Source organism: Salvelinus fontinalis, chromosome 2 (genome assembly GCF_029448725.1).
Source record: "Salvelinus fontinalis isolate EN_2023a chromosome 2, ASM2944872v1, whole genome shotgun sequence".
Classification (NCBI taxonomy): Eukaryota; Metazoa; Chordata; class Actinopteri; order Salmoniformes; family Salmonidae; genus Salvelinus; species Salvelinus fontinalis.
The window spans coordinates 87,290,228-87,304,393 of NC_074666.1; the positions used below are offsets into that span (position 1 = coordinate 87,290,228).

Below are 14,166 nucleotides of genomic sequence, written 5' to 3' on the forward strand. Positions count from 1 at the left end.
TAATGCCCCTTGACAAGTATAATCTTGCAATAACTGAAACATGAACCAGAATTTTAAGTATTTATTTTCTTCACATGAAAATACCATTTTTACTTTTCTTTTGGGGGTGGGTTACATAAAAAGGTTTCTTACTACAACCAATTAAATAAATATTTTCTTTATACAGTATTGGAATGTATCAAATGGATTATAATCAAAGATTGGCACAGAATTCCAGAAAATAGGTTGGCCCTCTTCGTAATGCTCTATAGAATTAAAGTTCACTCAGATTACTGTGGTACAATGGCATGATGACTATCAGGAGACAGGGCATCAAATAGATAGCACAGCAGCTGCAATGCCTAGAGCGAAAACAGATGAGATATTCTCAGAGGTGCTTGTTATCAATGGTGTTTTCTTCATAGACATTCATTCTCACAATCTGTTTTTATCGAGGTCACTTGATCCTGTTAACTAAACATAAGGGTCCATTTTGCCATTATTTGGTACTACAACACAATGTTTCCGCAGTTAGAACAAGCGTATTTTTTTTTCAGTGCTGGGATAAATCTGTATTTTCCCCACTTTGGCAAGGTTAGACCTCTATAAATACTATAGTGCAAAATAAATAAACCATAGCATATTAATCTATGCATTCCATTATGATGCAAAGAAGAATAAATTCAAAACACTAACTGGTACATATTTGAGTAGCCTATTTCCTTACCTTTCAAGCATGGCGTCAAAGCAGGTCACAGCGTTATCTTTCTGTAGAACAACGATAAGACAAGGGCCCTCAGGTAGAGCAGAAATCTAGAGAGGAGATACAGTGAGTGACCACTGCATGCTGCTATTGCGCAACTATGAAACTCCTTCTACATAGCAGATACCCACTCCTCACCTTCCCATCCCTCAGAGGGTAGCATCAGTGTCCCAGCTATGTGACATCTCTGGGTCTCGTCCAGGGCACTCATCCTCCCGGCCACCAGGTGGCAGCCTGTCCTCAGCAGCTACTCAAGCAGGTCCAGGTGGATGTGGGCTGGGCTCAGTACACTGGAGGGCAGCAGCAGGCAGGTGGTTTGGCAGAGAGCACTGTGGACCGAGGGCGCTGCTGCCACCCACACACAAACAGCCACGTTTACAAAGTTCAATTGCTGTTGATACCACATCAACTAAACACAACAACAGTTGCCTCAGACCAATCATTTTTACGTCCCAATAAAAAGTCAATGATTAAGGGACCTGTTTTGTATCTACATAAAAGTAGTAAATAAGCGATTCAACAACAAAGATTCAGCTAGGCTAAAACATTCAAACTTGACCACACCTCAATTCAGTCCAGAAGCCATAAGGTGTGATAAAGATGGCTTGTTCGCAGCGGCAAGAGTGTGGCTCTGTTCACGGGCCAGACAAGCCAAATGGTCTGAGTGTACACTTGGTATCTGTGATACAGAACGGTGAGTGACAACTGACACAAAATGCGTTCCTTATTAAACACAGGGCATATGAGACGGCTATACGTCTAGGAATAGTAAATCATGTCTATTGTAGCACTGTGATGTACCTGCTCCTGTCTCATGGTGTTGGTCTCTGTGCAGCATAGGCTCTGTGGGAACAGGTCTCTGATAGCTCCTCGATCCTACAACATAGTATTATATCATTCATTATGAGCTACCACCATTACATCTGAAACATTAAAACCTTGTTCCAAAGCCAGTCTCAGCCACTCTGTAACTGATTGATCTATGGTGTCTGGCAGGGCCTGGAAGGTGGCCCAGTATCGTGCGGGGTCGAGGGGCACTGACTGACCATAGATGCCGCTGTGTAGATGGTCTGAGCTGTAACAGGCCCTCCAGAGGAATTGGTCCTGAGCGCGGGCCTGGGCAGGTTCCTCAGGTCCCAGCACGTCCAGTACCATCTTCACAGCATTCTCCCTCTGCAGGCACAGAGCCAGGGAAGGCCCAGAGCTCAAGTACTGAACATGGGCTTCTACAGCAGAGGGGTCCTAGAGGAAAACACAAGAGGGAAACTGAGCCAATGCATTTAAAACAATATGACACAGCTGTGCTATTGTCCAGAACCAGCACATGCAGGTCCACCACAGTGAAGCCACTCCACTGGACTTTGCTGAGGAGCATGGGGGCTTGAACAGGAACAGTTTGACCAGCGGCTGGGGACCTGATGGAAACAGACAAGAGTGGCAAATAGGGTGCTTAAATATTTTCAACTTTTGTACATTTTTGTAACCATTGTTGAAGTAATCAACTTTGCAAGTAACCAATGTTTAATAAAACATCCTACATTACATCATGTAATTTAAAAGGTCAAAGTTCATCCAAATAAACCCATTTCCAAACTCACCCTGCGCCATGCAGTTTAACAATGACTCACACTGGGAACCTGTAAGGAACATTAAACACAAGTCAGAAGGGAGGTGGGTGAGAGAGTTGTTTGAATATGCTGATGACCCGGTGACACATACCAGCTACATTAATGTGTGGTGGGGGTAGGAACTTCAGTAATGGGCGCACACTGTGATCTGAAGATGAGAGAAAATCCACTTAGATCCAGCTATCCTTGACATGTTTACCCCAGATATAGGGTAGTAGTGAAATAGTACCTAGCTTGCACTGACTAGTTTTTACCAGGGATCATGTCTCCCAGGGAGAAGAAGAGGGATGCTTGTCTGAAGGCCAGTTCAGGAGTGGGAGACAACAGTATGTTCAGGTTCACAGGGTAGTCCCGTGGCAGGAGCCACAGTAGGGGGGCGAAGGCGTCCACCCTTCTCAGAGCACACACCAGGGCAGGGGAGGAGGCCAGGCCCACCAGGCTGCTCTGCCACAGCCGGTCACCTACCTCATATCATATCAAATCAAAATCAAATTTATTTATATAGCCCTTCTTACATCAGCTAATATCTCAAAGTGCTGTACAGAAACCCAGCCTAAAACCCCAAACAGCAAGCAATGCAGGTGTAGAAGCACGGTGGCTAGGAAAAACTCCCTAGAAAGGCCAAAACCTAGGAAAAAACCTAGAGAGGAACCAGGCTCACCTCTCATAGGGGCTCACCTCCCGTGCCTGCTGCCGGGACAATGTGGGCAGCCACTTCATGGCCAGTAGCTCGAATCCATCCTCCCCGACATCGCCTGATGGAGAAACAAGGTAGAAAGGAGAGAAATGCAGAGCAAGGTTAGGTAGGTGAGGAGTTCAGTGCTACAGCTGAATTGCAAGTACAATATTGGTATTATGAATAATATTATGCATTTTAAATATATTTCATTACATGGGCTGTGTTGTAGGAATGGTTAATGTGGGGTAAAGTATCTGTTGCGTCCCCTGTCCAGAGCCTGTGTAGCAGGCTCAGGCCCTGACTGATGTCCCTTCCAGCCAGCGTAAGCACCACCACCTGCTCCAGCTCTGGGTTGGATGGACACCTGTGAATGGACAACACTACATTGCAGGGGTTGGGTACGGCCCACATACGCCCACCTGAGAACCAAGCATGAACATAAACTCAATTAGACAAGGAAACCAAGGAGGGGGTCATCATTGACAGACTGTGTTAACTCTTCCTTTACCAAAGCTATGGAGCAGGCTCTCTCTGTAGGGCAACATGTGAAAGCAGCTGCTCAGGTCCAGCTTTCCTTCATCTGACAGTCTGATGTGGATACATCCCAACAACCTCTCCAACTCTTTCACAAGGGCTGACAAAAAGAGGAATCAGTGTCAATAGACTGAACATTGATGTCACAAGCTCAAATGCCTCTATAGTACCTATCAGCATCAAATGGAAAGACATGTTCTTTATACACTGAGTGGACAAAACATTATGAACACCTAAACATGGAATAATCACAAATAGATGGGCATACTTGTAGAGGAGAGGATAGACACTGAGTGGACAAAACATTATGAACACCTGCTCTTTCCATGACATTGACCAGGTCAATCCAGGTGAAAGCTATGATCCCTTATTAATGTCACTGGTTAAATCCACTTCAATCAGTGTAGAAGAAGGGGAGGAGACAGGTTAAATCTTGACAATTGAGACATGAATTGTGTATGTGTGCCGTTCAGAGGGTGAATGGGAAAGACAAAAGATTTAAGTTCCTTTGAACGGGGGATGGTAGTAGGTGCCAGGCTTGTGTGTCAAGAACTGCAATGCTGCTGGGTTTTTCAAGCTCAACAGTTTCCCGTGTGTATCAATGGTCCACCACCCAAAGAACGTCAAGCCAACTTGACACAACTGTGGGAAGCATTGGCGTAAACATCGGCCAGCATCCCTGTTGAACACTTTCAACACCTTGTAGTCCATGCCCCAACGAATTGAGGCTGTTCTGAGGGCAAAAGGCTGTGCAACTCAATATTAGGATGGTGTTCCTAATGTTTCGTACACTCATTGTACTTTTGAGGTGATAGAAGCAGAGATATTAGGTATTATAGGTTAAGTGCAATAACTGCAGGCAGGCTGGCACAGTGACGCAGGCCACTCTCTCTCCTCAGAGGAGCAGGCAGTGGGACGACAGCTCAACCCTCTTCTCATCCACAGTAACAGTGGGCGGACTGCAGAACACTGACACCTTGGCAAAAAGAAAGACAAACTTTTAAGGGCATAGTCAAAATTGATCTCGCCAGCTTCTCTCATGCGCTTTGCTGTCAGATCAGTGTGGTGTGACTGATCTGGAGACAGTGTGGTGGAGGTGGGGTCGTTACCTGCTGTCTGGTGAGTCCCAGTGCCTGGGTTCGTTTGGTGGAGAGCTGCAGCCTCTGGGCCCCCCTCAGACTGAACCCTCTGCCTTCACACACAGACAGAACCTGGCTGTAGCAGCATGGCGCCACAGCTGGAGACACTATCAAGAACACGTCCACTATGAGGTGAGAAGAGAAGAGTCAGATCCACAGTAAGACATTTTGAAACTTCCAACTACTGTACTTAGGATCTAGATTAGAGTAAAGCATTAAGCCATAACTCTGACATTGTTGACCTTGTTTCTGAGTTACCTTTAACAGTAGCACACAGGGTGGTAGAGGACATGGTTAAATACAAGGGGCTGCTTCCCTCTCCATCGCCAGGGGCAGAGCTGAGTGTTGGAAGAAAATCATGTTTTTTGTGAAATACTTTGACTACTGTTTGTGTTGTGTTGTGTGTGTGTTATATATATAGCCCAAAATGATGAAAACAAATGTATCAATCAGTGTTTACTGAGTAAACCTTCAGTCTTTTGACCTTCCATCTACATTTTAAATTTTACATCTACTCATGATGATTAATGTTCTTGTTGTTTTTTAAATTGCTTGTTTTTGTTGTTGGTGTTGCTTTACAACGCTTTGAGATTCTTTATGTAAGGTATAGCGCTATAAAAGTTAAAAAAGTATAAAAGTATTTTTAAAAAGTATAAAAGTATAAAAAAAAGTATAAAAGTATATACAAAAAAAAGTATAAAAGTATATATATATAAAAGTAATAAATTATTATTAGTAGTCATAATATGTTTGTTTTTCTATTTGTAATGTTTGAGTGATGGTTGTGAGACATCAGGATGGCTCTGGACTACAAACACACCTGTCAGTTGGAGCCTGGTCAGGGTTCTGGGAATTATTTCCTGGAACTCTCCCTGCGAACCACGTGACCAGTTCCCTGTGCACACTGCTGGCCAGGCGAGGGGAGTAGAGGAGGGGCAAGTTCTTGCTGCTGTAGTGCAGGGCGTTGATGGATGCCGGGTCTGTCTTCCTAGCCAGCAGGGGGTCTGAAGGGCCTGTTACATCCTGCCACACGGTGCGGGCGTGAGGCCCTCGGACAGCCAGGGCAAGGACAGGCTGATCGGCTCCATCATCTCCCTGCCCGTAGGATACTCTGCCTGAATCAGAGACAGACTTACTATAACTTACGGAATCATTCCAGTCTAGGCCACTGAAGATCTGCAGACTAGATAAGAATATAACAGAATAGAAGCTTATTAGTTGATAGACGTTTTACCGGTGCTGTTGGTCAGAAAGCCAAGAGGAGGGTAAAGGAGGCGGAGGCCACAAACACCCAACCCTGAGTTGTGGAGAAGGTGGAGGGTGTGGTGAACCACCAGGGGATGCAGGAACAAAGAAGTGTATCCCAGAGCAACAGCTATCTGTGAGGAGAAGAAGAAAAAAACTGTATGGTTGATTTCCTCATCCTATACCAACAGTCATGATCATGGGGAATTAACACTGAGGCTAGATGACACCAAGGAGCTTTGGAACAGCTGAGACATAAGATGTTCTTACCTCTGTGTGTAGCAGCTGAGTGCACATGGTCTCAGGCCTCTGACAGCTGAGTTCCTGAGTCTCCACAGTCTGCCAGTAGAAGCCTGGGTTTAGACCGAAGGTCCTCTTCACAGCCTGAGACACAGGACAAAGATACAGCACATTACAGGGAACACATCCACATCATCAAGTCAATCTCAGATTCTAAGCATTCACCTGTACCTACTACCTACCATTTTGTCTGAGTTGACAGAGATAAAGCTGTCCAGGCAGGAGGCAGGTATGTGGACGGTTGGGGGATAGGCCTGTTGGTCTAATAGGCTCCTGAGCTGCGGCAGCCAATGCGTGATGGCTCTGAGGGAGGTCTGAGAGAGGAACCTGCAGACACGCTGCTGGAACACACTATGACCCGTATCCACACCCAGTTTCTATGAAGAAGAAAAAGGAATATCACTTAACTGCAGAAAAGGTGGTGGAGGAAAAGAGGAAATGTTTGGGTGCATTCACATAGAATAAAGAATTAGAATACTACTACTACTAATAATAAGTAATTTAAAAGGATCTCCATGTTCATTCCTCTCACGCGGGGTTTTCGGACAAGTTGTAGGCTCTCTCCGTGGGACACAGCACAGATGTGTAGAGCCAGTCCATCCTCTGTCCACAGTTGCTGTAGGCCAGCCACCCAAAAAGGTACAGCAGCCCTGTCATCACCACCTTGAGGGCCTGGTGCTCCAACCTAACAAGTTAGAGGCCTCAGTAAAACATGGACTCCATCTCAAACAGAGTAAAAATAATCAAATGATCTCAGTTGAATGACGTTGTCAAGAACTAGTCAAATAAATATTCACCAAAGACAGAAACCAAGCAACCAGAGCATTGTATATATGGGATTTGGTTGTGGCTGACTCCACTGTTGGTGCTTTCCAATGATGACTGCTGCTGGCTACCAGGCCTGGACTGGAGAAGCATACAGTCAGCAGCAAGCACTCCTTAACCTGGCGGCAGGTTAGCCTAGTGGTTAGAGTGTTGGACTAGTAACCGAAAGGTTGCAAGTTCGAATACCCGAGCTGACAAGGTACAAATCTGTCGTTCTGCCCCTGAACAAGGCAGTTAACCCACTGTTCCTAGGCTGTCATTGAAATAAGAATTTGTTCTTAACTGACTTGCCTAGTTAAATAAAGGTTAAAAAAAAGAAAAGAAAAAACATCCTCCATATCAGCAGGCAGAGTGTTAACTGATTGTAGGTGAGAGGCCTGCTGAAAACAAATGAATGAAAAATATGAAATATGTAGGGGTAGCGCTCAAGTTATGACAATGACAAAGAAGACTGAGTGGAGATCTATTGAATTGTGAGCACCGAGTCTCTGTTCCAGATGAACTTACAGTGTCATAAAGAACATCAGTCTTCTCAGCGGCAGGCTCCCTGTCTCCGGCAGACCTTGTTGGTCTAAAGCTTTCCAGCTGTTTCTGGAGGTGTTGCTGGCGCTGTGCTCTCTGTTTCTGTTGCTCTCTCTCCTCTCGGTCATTGACAGGTCATAAAACAGGTGTTCAGCCACCAGTGGAGGCTGCTGAGGGGAGGACAGCTCATAATAATGTCTGGAACAGAACGACTGGAAGGGCATCAAACCATGTGTTTGATGTACATTATTTGATACTATTCCACTCCAGCCTTTAGCACGAGCCTGTCCTCCCCAATTAAGGTGTAAACAAAACGTTCATGTTAATTAATTACATTATTCATAATCATGTGAAACCCACACAACTTGATCATATATTTTACCTGAAATTGGTAGGATGTTGGACAGGTGCTTTCTGAGGCACACCAGAAGTTTTATCTGGCGCAGTTTCTCTTTTCTCTTCAGCATCTCCACATGACTGTGTCCTACAGAAAGCAGCCAGCCTCTCCAGCCTCTCCTGTGACCTTACATTGTCTCCATCTGTGACTAAATTGAGAATGAATTGATGACATCATTATGATAATAGCATTGAGTGTGAATGACAAGCTAGGTGCACACTGGTTACTCTACATCTACTAGTTGTTCAGCAGTAGCTATATCAGTGATACCTTAGAGTTACCCTATTGTCTACCTGGTTGTACTTCCATAGGTTCGTCAGACACACTGCCTCCTAAAAAGAGTCTATCTGTTTGACGAGTCAGAAGAATCTGGTCCAGATCCCAGTGCTCCAGTGGCTGATAAAAACATAAAGGTACTGATTTGTAGGACATAAAACTTAATCAGTATCTATCTAACTGCAGAATGAAAATGACCAGAGGTCAACAAATACATGAGTTATTATGTAGTACCTTCTCAATTTATAACAGGAAACTTAAACTCACCTCAAAAGACAAAACAGTTTGACTATTTTGTAGTGGCTTTTTCAGAGCCATTTGGATCTGTTCTCTGTGTCTTTCTCAAAGCATTGAGTGACTCCAATGTGTTTTCTTCACAAGCTGTGTTATGTGAAGGGTGTGGTGATGTGGACTCAGTTGTTTTTTGTCTGTTTAGTGTGCCATGGCTGTGGTGCGCTGAGGTGTCCCCTTTCATCTCCACAGGAACATTGCTGCATGGATGGCCTCCTGCCCGAGCTGCATTTCTAATAGTCATGGCTGCATATCTCATTTACCTTATTACCTATAGGACTGGGCTCCTGGTGTGTGCCCTGCTGGGCTAAATCAGTGGCTTGATAAACTCCATGGGGTTCAGTTGTAGGCTCTCTATATGGGCAAACGGTCTCCTCTGTCCAACACAGTTGTGGCTGTGCCACAGATATTAGAAGCTCCTGTTTGGGATACACACAGATACACACACAGTAACCTTGTCAAGGACTCTTCAGCAATTGGTGTAAACTTGCTCAGCTACCTAGGTACTTAAAGTTACCTCTATTTCAGAGTACTCCAATGACAAGACACTCTAGGCCCTGTGTGTTTAGGAAGAAGGGCTACTGGTCGCCGAAAGATGGATATGTTTTAATTTTCAGACTGGAGAGTAAGGTTAGCCAAATTTCAGCTAACGTTTGATGCATTTATCTAGATTTACTCTGGCAAACACAATTCAAAAACAAATAAACACAACTCTAGTCGAGCAGCAAGTAAGTAGCAAAGTTCATACAAATTAAGGGCTTTTCATAGGGATAGCTAACTAACGTTGTCTTACTGCTGCACTTGTTGTTAGTTAGCTAAGTGCAGTAATCAAACTCACTGATGATAAAGAATCTGAATCAATGGACGGAATATGGGGTTTGAAGCTGTCAAAAAGAGCATTCCAACGCGTTGAAGGGTCCGTGTCCATATTGACATAAACTAATGCATCTATAATCATCAAGATAGACCACTCTTATGTGAAAGCAGTAGCAGTCAGCTACACTAAGTTAGCTAAAGTTAAATAGCTGCTAACAACAACTAGCAAACTGTTGGTTACCATAACAACTGAACTACAAGAGTGAGGAGTGCATATAAATTATAGAGGAGCACGTGTTGCAGTGCAGAAGGAATGGGACCTGGGGAAAGATGGTCAACATGAACAGTTACCTGCGAGTTAAGTCATGTATGAACCGTTCAAGTTCTGCGGTCTATGAATCCTGCAGTCAGAGCTGTGTTGGAAATGGGCTGCTGTAAAATTGCTCCTGCCCGCTTCTTCAAAAGGAAAACGTTATAGTGTCGTTATATGTAGGCCCTGAAAGTTTACTTCTCCCTCTGCTTAGAGTTCTGGACCATTGTGGTACAGGAGGAAGTGTTTGCCTTGTGTACACATATGGCCCACCTCAATAGCTGGGCCTCTGCAACTTTAATTTGTAAAGGCGGTTATTGTTTACCTAGGGCCGATATCTATATTTGGTTGTGTGACCAATTCCTTGTTGAGCAAATCTGTCTCTTAAATATTTATTCAGAGGACAAAAACAAACATGACTTGTGTTTATTCAACGGATGCGTTTAATAGTCACCCATTCAAAGGTGGACTGCTTTGTCCTAAAAGAGTACTGTACTGTAAACTGTGTATTCTAGTAGGCTTACTTGCAATTTTTTGTGTGCAATGATTTAATGAACATTTCATGAAATATGAAACTAACTAAAAGTGTATGATGCAAAAGCTACACACTTGAAACATGTAGGGCCTAATTACCACAGTAGCAAAAATAATTTGTTACAATACATATTTTGAGAAATAATTAATATAGGCTAAATCATTGAATGTACAGGGAAATTTGTAGGCTAATAACAATTATTTTGAAATTATTGTCTTCCAAATGTCTGGTGTCTTTGACCCCTTCAGCAGTTCTTGAAATGTTCGTTGCTGATATCCCTCAGGTCATGGCCAACCAAGCCTGGAGGGCTGTTGCATGTTATATTGTTGTAGATGGTGACAACAGTGTGGGGTTCCTCTCCCTCAGCCAGGGTTTCCACTTGCCGGGGCACCGTCTGCGGTCTCCTCAAGCTGTAGTCTCTAAGGGGAAGGACACTGCAGTCACACTTCCAACGGTTCCCCGTCAGCCACAGTTGGTGTAGGGTATCTGGGATATCTGGTGGAATGCTGCTAAGAGCGTTATCTTTCAGGTTTAGATAGCGTAGCCTGGGCAGCAGCTGCATGGTACCATTGTGCAGGATCTCCAGCCTGTTAGCTGAGAGGTCCAGCCATGAGAGATGCTTCAAGGGCACGAGGGCCTCAGAGGGAAGTTGACGGAACAGGTTGCCGGACAGCAGCAGATAGTCCAGGTTCTTCAGGCCGTAGAAGGTGTGGGAGGTTAGGACCTCGAGCTTGTTGAATCTCAGGTCTAGTTGTTGTAGGCCCAAGAGTTCCACGAAGCTCTGGCGCTCCACCACAGAGATGTTGTTGTTTTGAAGGAAGAGCCGTCGCAGACCCGATAGTCCAATGAAAGCTTGGGTCGTGACCCTGTTCAGACAGCCCTTATCCAGGTGAAGACTGTGGAGCTTGGAGAGACCTTTGAACACTTGGTCTGGAAGACTGCGGAAACAGCTGCCAGACAGGTTAATGACAGCCAGGTGAGAGAGGCCCATGAAGGTGCCCATCCGGGCCTCGTGCACCTGGTTGTGCTCCAGCTCCAGAACCTCCAGGTGCCCAAGCCCCTCAAAGATCCTGTCCCCCAAGGCCTGGATCCGGTTGTAGCTCAGACGCAGTTCTTCAAGGTACTGCAAGTCACGGAAAGTCCTGGGCCTTAGTCCACTGATGGAGTTGTTGGAGAGCCGCAGCACATGGAGGCTGTGAAGACCAAGGAAAGTTTCATCGTGGAGCGCTGATAGTTTATTGTTTGTGAGATCCAGCCATCTGAGAGACTTCATACCCACAAAGGCTCTGGGTACCACCGTCACTATCTGATTCTGGGCCAGGTAAAGCTTTTGCAGTTTGGGGAGCTTCAAAAACACATTAGCCTTAATGACCTTCAGGTAATTTCCAGTGAGGTCCAACTCCTTCAGCTCGGTAAGACCTTGGAAGAGTTGTGGCTGTAAGTAAGCCAGCCTATTCCCAGCCAGCACCAGCTCCCTCAGGCCATGCAGGTCATGGAACCCAGTCTCAGGCAACACTGCTAATGAATTCCACCCCAAGTTGAGAAGCCACATATGTGAGAGGCCAGCAAACAACTTCTCCTCAATGCGGGACAGTTGGTTGTTATGGAGACTAAGCGAGGCGAGGTTAGGCGTGTTCTGGAAGATAGTGCCCGGCAACGAACGGATGCGGTTGCGCTCCAGGTGGATGTGAGCTAGCGACTTAAGCCCTCTGAACACCTGGGAGTCAAGGGACACCAGCTGACCGCTCTGTAGATTCAGAAAATCCAAGTTGCTGAGATCCTTGAAAGCGGTGGCAGGCAGAGTGGTGAACAGGTTTCCATCCAGCCAGAGGGAGCGAGTGGAGACAGGCACGTCAGAGGGGGCCTGGGTGTAGTTGCGTGCGCTGCAGTAGACATTGAGCTCTAGACTGTAGTCGTCATGCAGACAGGTGCAGCCCTTGGAACAAGGAATGGGCTCCTCAGTAGGTTTCTCTCCCCCTGTGTCAGGGTCTGGCAACACCAGTGATGTCCCCAGTACCCACAACACCAGTAGCACAATGGTGTGCATAACAGCTGTGGGTAGAGAGCAGAGGAAGTAAGCTCAATGTTGGTGCTCCTTATCTAAAACTACTTAATATGCTTATTCTCTTTGTAATAAACATGTATTTTCTCACATTTTAAGTCCTCCCTGAAAGCCAATCAATTAACCTCTGTACTCAGATTATTCAGATTTTACATTAACCATCAATATTATAGACAATGCCTAGGCCTATTTTCAATACTAAAAATACAAAAAAATATTTACTGCAAACATTCATTACTAAAATATGCAAAGCTACTATAAAGTGTACATTCATTTCTATTATGTGTAATTTTAAAAGATGAAAGTTCAATGAATCAGAATAGTTTCCACCTACCTTATATTTCAGCAATTTTGACTGAGGTAGACCGACAGACAGCCACCCACTAAACGAAGGACGTGTGTATTTGTGTTTGGAAAGGAAAACCTGCCTAGTCTTTCTAGAAAAAGTCAGACCCACTGAACTCTCAGAATTAACCTGTTCATACCCTATGACCAGCATCATCATCAGTCTTTCAATGAGACTATGGTCTTATCTCTCTCAAATATACTTTTTATACTTATGCCAACCTATCAGTATCTTTATAAGTACATTTTGAGTGAACATTCTTAACTCTTTGATGTTCAAGAATTTAATAAACAAAATGCATTTTTCCCATGACCTCAGATTTGTCATAGTACATAACATCATTAATACCCCTAAAATTCATATCATATGAATGTCTACTGTACATGTGGTCCGACTTTCAAGTAGCCTTTTGCTGTTTACTAAAGCCAGGGTCCTGTCTCTGAGTACATTTACTGTAGATTTTGACTGATACAGACAGCATGGATGAGAGATAAGACAAACCTGGTGCTCTGAACCTGTGCTGGCTGAAAAGTAGCAATGGCATTTTGAAATGTATTACAAAAAGAGATTCAAGTTTGTACTTGCATTGTGCGTAAAAGCTTAGTATTTTTTGTCCGAATTTTGTCTTGTATTCAGTGCACTTTAGCCAATCATTATCCCAGGTAAAGGGAAATGTAGCTGTTTCTTATCTCACAGCACACACATTGACCAGCAAACAGACTCTGATGTTAAACGTGGGTTGACGTTCACTTTATTCTCTTTCTCTGTAGCTTGGTTTCGTGAACTTACTGGACTACCCAGAACCGGACGTGTGCCTAAGGACATCCAAATTCAATCAAATCTAACAGAAAACGGGACCATTGGCTAGACAATCCTGGACTTTGACAGGCGGTTAAGAAAAGACATGGGTATGTTGTGCAATGCCTTCTCTAATACTGGCAGGCATTACATGACATTGTTTTGTCACACTGAACATTTTAGTTGCTAAGTTATATCCTAAACCTAGACTTAAGTAGGTATATCATGGTTTTAAGACACAAAGTCATAATTTTGACACATAACTGTCACCCTAGTCTTAGTTCTCTGTTTAGCTCAACAAGTTTCTCCTTTAACAATGTGATTGTTCCATGATAGTGAACAACATGAGACTTGCCTGAAGGGTGTTAGAAAGATAAAGCATCCCTAATATTTAAGCAGTGTGTTTAATGTTTATAATTGGTGGTGCTATTCACTTCTTTCACCACTAGAGAACACTGCTGCTCTGTTACCTAGGCATATGAGACATGTTGAAGGAATCCAAAAGCTCACTTTCTCTGAAAGAAAAGACCCTTCAGCATACAATCCAGTTATCCCAATCTGTTTACATGTTTTGAGATATTGTTTTACTTTGAATTATTCCAATAAGTTAGCCACCTTTCCACATACACTCTGTCATGGCAGTGTTTCATTCCAGTTTGATTCAGAGCTTCCATTTCTGCTCTAGCAGAGGAGGCCCTTGTTTGCTACAGCGTGGTGTCAA

The 14,166-nt window shown here is 44.3% G+C and overlaps 2 protein-coding genes across 10 annotated transcripts; both read right to left on the bottom strand.

The window, feature by feature from the left end:
• Window positions 1-46: 46 nt before the first annotated feature.
• On the bottom strand, window positions 47-9,738 carry LOC129830524 (dynein axonemal assembly factor 8-like). Of its 9 annotated transcripts, none has more exons than XM_055893125.1 (26): window positions 9,096-9,738; window positions 8,555-8,997; window positions 8,305-8,407; window positions 7,997-8,159; window positions 7,600-7,898; window positions 7,065-7,173; window positions 6,800-6,952; window positions 6,450-6,644; window positions 6,238-6,351; window positions 5,957-6,101; window positions 5,543-5,837; window positions 4,981-5,060; window positions 4,693-4,847; window positions 4,438-4,559; window positions 3,558-3,683; window positions 3,263-3,468; window positions 3,032-3,125; window positions 2,625-2,835; window positions 2,462-2,518; window positions 2,341-2,379; window positions 1,789-2,157; window positions 1,544-1,618; window positions 1,307-1,421; window positions 881-1,090; window positions 707-792; window positions 47-341 (listed from the first exon to the last, which is right to left on the bottom strand). In XM_055893125.1, the coding sequence occupies exons 5-14, from the start codon at window positions 7,836-7,838 to the stop codon at window positions 4,479-4,481; spliced, it is 1,566 nt and encodes a 521-aa protein (XP_055749100.1). In that variant the 5' UTR covers window positions 7,839-7,898; window positions 7,997-8,159; window positions 8,305-8,407; window positions 8,555-8,997; window positions 9,096-9,738; the 3' UTR covers window positions 47-341; window positions 707-792; window positions 881-1,090; window positions 1,307-1,421; window positions 1,544-1,618; window positions 1,789-2,157; window positions 2,341-2,379; window positions 2,462-2,518; window positions 2,625-2,835; window positions 3,032-3,125; window positions 3,263-3,468; window positions 3,558-3,683; window positions 4,438-4,478. The 9 variants fall into 9 exon arrangements, with proteins under 9 accessions (XP_055749100.1, XP_055749094.1, XP_055749079.1 ...); XM_055893119.1 differs by having other exon boundaries at window positions 3,899-4,559; XM_055893104.1 differs by having other exon boundaries at window positions 3,558-4,559; window positions 9,417-9,738.
• A 376-nt stretch (window positions 9,739-10,114) lies between these two features.
• LOC129830515 (insulin-like growth factor-binding protein complex acid labile subunit) lies at window positions 10,115-12,743 on the bottom strand. The gene is made up of 2 exons (XM_055893089.1): window positions 12,636-12,743; window positions 10,115-12,291 (listed from the first exon to the last, which is right to left on the bottom strand). Exon 2 carries the CDS (start codon window positions 12,284-12,286, stop codon window positions 10,484-10,486), a length of 1,803 nt encoding a protein of 600 aa, XP_055749064.1. The 5' UTR covers window positions 12,287-12,291; window positions 12,636-12,743; the 3' UTR covers window positions 10,115-10,483.
• Between the last annotated feature and the right edge of the window lie 1,423 nt (window positions 12,744-14,166).